Below are 7,788 nucleotides of genomic sequence, written 5' to 3' on the forward strand. Positions count from 1 at the left end.
ATGGTCACTAAGACATTTTTTTCCCTCTATTTTGATGCTCTATGTCAAGGTTGCAGACCCCTGCTCTATGTGATCTTTCTGATCATATGTTCCCCTATTTAACAATTAGATGCTCTGGAGACTGCTTTGAAATTGTAGGGATGGCTGTTCCATGTAGAGAGCTGTATTTATACATAAGCTACAGTCACATGGTTATGACTGCTTATGGCAATAAACTCCTTCATAAATATAAGCAGTGTTTTTTGAGCAACTCTCATTATGGTGGTTATTGTGTAAATTATTCATCAAAACAGCCTAGAGATGTAATTTGTCAATTAACAGTGCAGGTGGAATCCCACGAGTAATTAACATTATGTTTTATGCTAAGGGCTGATAAGACAAAAGCAATATTGCTAGATCCATCATGGAGACACGTGTATGCTTTCTCCCTCAGGTAAATGTAATAAAGAATTCTTTGAAAGGGTCTCAGAAGCATTAAACTCCTAATACAAGATAGCTATAATTAGGCCAGCATATCCAAATGACTGTACATTTCCAACAAGTGATTTGTATTTTGCTGTTTTGATATGGCAACAATGGCAACTGGAAAGCAAGAAAGGCTTTAATTCCATTTTCAGACATTTGCTAAATTGGTGGTTATGGTGGTGGCTGGAACAAAGCTTGAGTGCTTGGACTTCCTTGATTTGATCCAGACAGCATTTGAAGGCACATTCGTGCATTATTCTAATGTCCACTTAGAATCATTCTTACATCTTTGTGTGAAAATCTCTAGTTAATCTGTGCTTTGACAAGTATTTGGGGATCAGATTAGCTCGCTTTTTAGAAATATTTTTGCTTTTAAGCCAAAATGGTCTTATTAATTTAACTACCAGAATACACCCCCTCCATCTTAATATCGAAGAAAAACATGTCCATAAATTAAAGCACATTTGTTTCAGCCTTTGGAGTCTGTGCAGCATTTCCTGTTACCTTTAGAATGTGGCATCTTCACGATAACAAAAAACTGGCAAAACATTATTTTGCTGCATTGAATGCTGTCAGTGATTCCTTGTTTTGCCTCCTTTGGATTATGCACCCCGAGATGCTTCATAATCTCTACTGCTTCCCCCGAGACCAATCCCCAAGGCAGTCTTTGCCATAGGTAACTATGCAAATGAAACTAGATTAGAATAGGGTGAATTTGCTGGTTTAGGTTCATTTCATTTCTGTAATATATGTAAAATGTCATCACAATAGGCAACCAGTTGAGAGCCACATGCTTTCTGTATTCTTTTCCTAACATACTTCTGGCAGTTAACATTATTTCCACTGAAGTGCCTGTCTAGCTGCTGTAGCAATGCTGCAATGACATATAATTTTATAAAGTGAGTGATGCTAAACCATCTTCTGGTTAATCCTAGAATAAATGTGTAGACTGAATTAACAGTACAGCAATGAGCCTTGAACTCAAAAGATGAGAGAATGAATACTGGGTTAAAAATAATTTATCTTTATGCGGTGCTAGAAAGTGCTTGATTCTCTTGATGTTTTGCTCTCTCTCACTTGATCTTAGAAATTGTCTAATTTTGCTTAGAAGTCAGAGAATTGTGCACGGTTGCACAATCCACATCTAGGTTAGCTCATGGATGAAAGAGGGAAATGTGTACACTTTTTGATGGGTATTTGTAGCACATTTGTGCTTTTGTTAGTAACATGGTGCTGCAACTAAAGGCACAATGGGCGGCTAAATTCTGTTACTGAAACACTAGATCAGTGGTGGCGAACCTATGGCACGGGTGCCAGAGGCGGCACTCAGAGCCCTCTCTGTGGGCACACGCGCCGTCACCCCGGTCCTAGGCCTTCAGCTGGGTTTTATAAAACCTTTTCGCTTTAGGCCTCCGCCACCATGTGCAAAAAAAAAAAGGTTCAATCAGTCAATTTCAACTTCTTCCGGGGAAAAAAAAGATCTTGCAAAGTTGGAATTGATTGATTGAACTTTTTAGTCCCACCCAGTCTACCGTTACCACCGCAGCCATGCCCACCATGTGGGCCACACCCACCTAATGGGCCACACCCACCCGGCACCTGACGATGCATAAGTGGGTTTTGGGTTACAGTTTGGGCACTCGGTCTCTAAAAGGTTCGCCATCACTGCACTAGATGTTGTGTAGGGGCTGCTAAGAACTGTTCGTTATTTATGATGTACATTTCTTCCACTTATTTTTTACTGTTTCATACATTGACATTTTATGGTTATTGTCATTTCTTAGCTGTAATTCCTCTTGGCTTGATCCTACTACTGTATTTACATTTCTGGTTACAGACTGTAGTATTTCTAAATAACTTGTTTGTGAATTTGGAGGAATTGATGAACAATCGCAATACAATTTTCAAGATTAGGAGTTAAACTGCTATTGCAAGGGAGAAGGTAACAATAAAGGAGAATACCATACTTCATACTTAAGCTTAGAGCTCTTAATTCCATACATCATTTTTTTCATGGAGGTTTATCTGGATCTCTACAGAATGTTTTTTCTCAAAAATAGTTGTATTTCTGCATAATGAGCTACAACAGCACCCCCCCCCCAACCTTTTGGGCGTCAGGACTGGGTCTGTGGAGAGAGGTTTTTCCGTGGACCGGAGAGGATGTGGTTTCACTTGCTGCCTGCATCCCGCTTGTGCACGGATGGTTTCTGGCGCGCCGTGGACTGGTGCTGGTCTGTAGCCCAGGAGTTGGGGACCACTGAGCTACAAGACAGCAGCTACACTCAAGGTCATAACTTGAAACTTAACTGCATCTCAGGCCAAACTTTCCAATGCAGTTACTATATCTTCCTCATAAATGTTGCACAGAATTGCAGATTTACACCGATGTAATACAGTATATCAAAACTATAAAATTCCAAGAATTGGATTCCAATTTTTATTATTGCTGATTGCTGACCATGCTTTAGTAAGAATTCAAAGGCTCCTCACACAATTTATTTCCATTTATTATTGCACTCCAAAATATACTTTTTGTAGGTTTGTTGTTAATGTTGCATTATATCTATGCATTCTCCCTCTTCTAAGTGGTAATGGTCTCCTAATAGTATTCCATACTATGTTTATATAATCTCTGAAAAAGCACAAGTGGAATGTACACATTTCATAAATAATCTGCAATCCCAGGAGAGTGTACCATTACTCAGTGGTGTTGACAATTTATTCTATTTATTTTGAACTTGATTTACTTGTATATTTTGCAATTTTATTGTAAAGCAGTTTATTTCTGTTAGATAAATGTATTTTTCCTGTAGACCTTTGTTTTAAGTGGCTCCTTCCCATTCCATGCATCATCTTTTGTTAATAAGAGTACAAGATGGTAATTTTCTAAAAGTAGCTTCCAGGGAGAATGGAAGGCTTCTTCCAAAGGAATGTGTGACTTCCGAAAGTCTTTGGTCAGGATTTGACTTTGTTGCTCATGAATGGTTACTTGCAGTCTTGTTAATGGTCAGAGTCACCAGCTAGAAAAGGAGAGAACATTATGCTGGTATTTGTTTTCAGGTAGAAGAAAAACATTGTCTTTTTTTTTTTAAGTTGGATGAAATTAAGAAGTAGTTGGCCTTCCAAATTTCCCTTCCCTTCTGGTATGATATTATTTCTAGTATTCATGGAAGATTTTGGTGTCCAAGTAGGCCCCTTATTACTATGTACTAAACAAGCTGGTGATTTTTTCCCCCGTGTTTATTTTTTATCTAGATAAAAATAGCTGCAGTATTCATCTAAATCTAAAGTTAAATCTATCTAGTGATTATTAACCATATATGTCAGTTGTTTCTGTACATTTTAGGGGTTTTTTTTTCCAAGACACCAAAAACAATGATTATTTCTCAGCTTTAAACCAATCATCCCTCAATATCTGTAGGATTCCACACTCAAATAAAGCAACCAAATATTAAATTATCTCAGAGGATAACAAAAGTAAAGAAGTCATCATATTGCCGAAGTCTTCTTTTTGTTCCATCTTATTCAGCTTCCCACTCCCTCCTGCCAGAACATAAGGAAACTGAAATTCAGATTATGATCTTGACAGTTCAATAGGATTCTCTCTAATCAGCTTTTAAATAGTCCCTACAATGTATTTTATTTTATTTTTCTATCTTCACAATGTCTTTGGGGCAAGTTAAATTGTGTTTGCCTGGCTCATGTGGTCTGGTGAACTCTCTAGCTAAATAGGGATTTAAATACACCTCACCCATACTATGTCCAGTACTTATAGTGGCTTTAACAGAAGAGCTGCTGGCTGAATTTGTGCTGCAAAGTAGGAGCCCTTTAAACAGATTTTGTTTCCTGGTTTCTCCTAAAAGAAAGTCAAAACTATACAATACAGTATGAACTTACTGAAGAAATAATACAAAAAATACATGATATTTAGTGACAACTATTCATAATATTAAAAAATATGCCTAAACTGCTTTTCCAATCCACTGCCATCTCTCCCCATGTGACTGAGATGGCATGGTGACATGTCAATTATTCATTTCTGTACTAGTGGAATGAAACAGGAGGACCCCAACAAATCTGTGGTGCAATAACCATTTTTTCTGCACCTGTTTTTCAGGATAATCAGAATGCTTTAGACACTGACGCTTACGTTCAGATTTATTGAGGAAATCTATAAGGTATATATTTAAGACCAGAACAAACAATGGGCTATGTTTGGACTTGCAGGACTTAGTCTCCATTGCCACAATTGGATTCTTTTTTCTGTATCTCTGGTATCCTCAAATCTGCTCTGGAGGTCTAAAATATGTGATACTACTGGCAACAAATGCCGCCTTCTAGCATTCCCCCACTTTTTTGATCATCTTCCTTCCTATCAAAATGTTAAGGACAAATTTGAGTGAGGTGCTGAAAACGCTTGCTACCATTGTAAATAATATCTTTCATAAATAAAGGTAGTAGTTGTACTGATTATACTTACTACCAGAGCAATTAAAAGCTCTTTTTTCCAAACTAAGACAAGATGACTGCAACATCATGGTGCAATTATTGATGGGGCAACTACTGTAAGTGCTGGTTCACAAGGCTGAAGTCCACAACACAAAACGGGAAATAACGGTGGGGAATGCAATTGGTTAAGTGGGTTGTTGGAATGCTAAGATCACCTTGATCTGTTGCCTAAGGGCAGCCTCTTCCAATTCTGATTGCACTGATAATAGGTAGCTCCTTATGCTGCAGGTATTCATTTCTATTCCAAGATTAACCTCTGGACGAAATCCAAATTACCCACCATTGCCATCAAGTTACAGTGGAATGCAATGAGGTATAGATAATGGGAGCTGAATTTCCCAGAATTGCTCTACAATTTCTGAAACACCTGTACTTTTCATAATGGTTATTATCCCTGGATTAGATGTTATTCACGTATCTTTAAACTTGCTTATAAAACTTTTGATTAGCCAGTCTAACACTGATGACTTTACCTTTTTGCATCTTTTCAGAAACACATGAAAGCTGCTTATGAATATAATTTTTTATTTGCAGATCTGTCAGAGCAGTACCAGCTTATCCTGCTGATTTGCAATTCAGTGTGTGTAGTAATGGAATATAACTACTATTAAATGATTCAAAATAAAAATTCCAATATTTTAAAATAGGGCCTCTTTTTTGTCTTCTATACACACCAATGGCACAGAATGGTAAAAGGTATGTTTACGCTCCAGGAAACTGCTTATTTATATGAAAAAGAAACCCTTGCACTAGAGAGTAACTATCAGGAAATGTGCTTTGATTTAACAGCCTGAACTAATTAATACGACAACAAGCCAGGCCCTCAGAGCCTTTTACAAATATAATGAAGCTGACCTTCATTGAGTCTCATTCTTGGAATGGAGGTAAAAACAGAGTGTCCCAATAAGGACATCCTGTTGAAGGTGTTCTTTTTTGTAAAGACTCTGGAACTATTTGCTGCCATGTATTTCAACTCTGTAGGAGTGAGCCAAGCGGCTGCTAGCTGAAAAAAAAAAGAATCTCACTCTGACACAGAGCTAAATTTTTAGCAATAATAAGGTAATGAAAAGAGGTGCAAATAAAACTTCCTTTTTTGAGATTGTAATTTTCTTTGTCTGGACTATATGAGTGTTTGTTTTCTTTGAGGTCGTGCACGCATACAAAACAACCTCTTCTTTTCCTTGTCCCATAAAATTGAGCATAAAAAGCATAGATCTCCCCAGTAGAAATGTTCAGGGCAAAGAATAAGCACATGGCATAAGGACCCATTTTAGAAGGTTCCAGAAGGTTCCAGGCAGCACATACCTCCATCAGAATGATAAAGCTTTCAAATTTCAGCCACAGAAAACTACCTATCAGACATCCAAGAACAGATGATAATTCATTTCATAAATCATAAAGTATAAAAATGAGTAGAAGCTGGAAAGCAGTAGAGCAAAGGCAGAGGACGATGCTTGACTGGATGAACTGAACCCTGAAAATACTCCCATTTTTACACATACAGGATTGAGTGCAGAGAGAGATGACGCCCTCCCTAAAGGGTCAAAAGACTATAATTGCTGTGATAACTGCAGGTCATGGAAACCTTCCTGCCTGAGAGGCCATTTTAATGAAATGAACAAGTAGAGAAATAAAAAAACAAGCCTTCCTTTTTACGTGTGTGTGTTGGGGGGGATGCATTTGGGCTATCTATATGTGGTCTTAATTCAGCCAGCACATTTTTTGTATATTTGAAATAGGTCTGCAAGGAATAAGCTTGCTAAAGATAAAGGGCTCCTGATTCGTTTTTGTTTGCTTGCTTGTGTGTTATTCCCCACCTGGGGGGAATCAGTTCCTGCCAATTCCTGCTATAGCCACATTTAATGCAAGTATTTTCTATTCTTCCTCTTCTTCCTCTTCTTCTTCTTCCTCATCATCATCCTCATCATGGCAATGTGTAATCTCTTGGGGTGTTTGAGGGAAGAGATTGGGTGGTTTAATCTCACTAACAGATCGGGTGAGCTGATGCCGTTTGTCGGAATCTTTGAAGTCCACTGAAGTGCGATTACGGGTAGCCATTGGGGATTCAGTCTCATTGATATCCACATGGGTGTGCTCCACTGTTGACTCGTGTGGCATCTGCAAGGGAGAAGAGTATCTTTCCCTCAATGCTCTGAGAAGTTAGGTGACTCACTAGCTGCATTACATACAGACACTAATATGGATTTTCATCTCCATATAAGACCACAAAGAAGCTTACAATAGCAAAAACAATGCAAATACACACAAACAAATACAGCAAAACTGTATCAAAATGCTTACGTTTCGCAAAACTAAAATATCTTTATCTCAAAGCAGGGGACAATCTGCCTCTTTTGGGGAGGAATTTGTTACCCTAGAGTGGTGAATATTTACTGACATAACAGAATTAAAGAGTTGTAAGTGAGTAACTCTTTGTACAGGAAAGCCTGCAGTTTTTCCTTGTGGAGGGCTAACTGGCCCATTACCAACATTATTTACAAAGTATTTCCCCAAACACACTATTGGTCATAAAGGCAATATGGATGTAGGTCTAATATATCTTGTATAATGTCCTTGTTTAATATGAATCAGTCAAATATAGGTGCATTCAGGTTCAGGTCAATGTGTCTTCATGAGGAACATTTGTCAGAACTGCTCCTTAAAAGTAGGATTTCAAACTGCTCCAAGCCTACAGGTGAAACTCGAAAAATTAGAATATCGTGCAAAAGTTCATTTATTTCAGTAATGCAATTTAAAAGGTGAACCTAATATATGAGATAGACTCATTACATGCAAAGCAAGGTAGTTCAAGCC

General features: G+C 37.9%; 1 protein-coding gene across 4 annotated transcripts in view; it reads right to left on the reverse strand.

Moving 5' to 3' along the window:
- Window positions 1–2,648: 2,648 nt before the first annotated feature.
- The window catches only part of NT5C2 (5'-nucleotidase, cytosolic II), a 55,753-nt gene continuing 50,613 nt past the window's right edge, over window positions 2,649–7,788 (reverse strand). For 2 of the 4 annotated variants that reach the window (XM_015819778.1, XM_015819780.1), the window contains exon 17: window positions 4,615–7,092. In XM_015819778.1, coding sequence (XP_015675264.1) covers window positions 6,850–7,092 — 243 coding nt within the window. In that variant the 3' untranslated portion in view covers window positions 4,615–6,849. Of the gene's footprint in view, window positions 3,486–4,216; window positions 4,322–4,614; window positions 7,093–7,788 lie in introns of those variants that run through there. The other 2 variants (XM_029284825.1, XM_015819779.1) reach the window with 2 other exon arrangements.

Source organism: Protobothrops mucrosquamatus, unplaced genomic scaffold (assembly GCF_001527695.2).
Source record: "Protobothrops mucrosquamatus isolate PMUCROS unplaced genomic scaffold, P.Mucros_1.0 scaffold984, whole genome shotgun sequence".
Lineage (NCBI taxonomy): Eukaryota > Metazoa > Chordata > Lepidosauria > Squamata > Viperidae > Protobothrops > Protobothrops mucrosquamatus.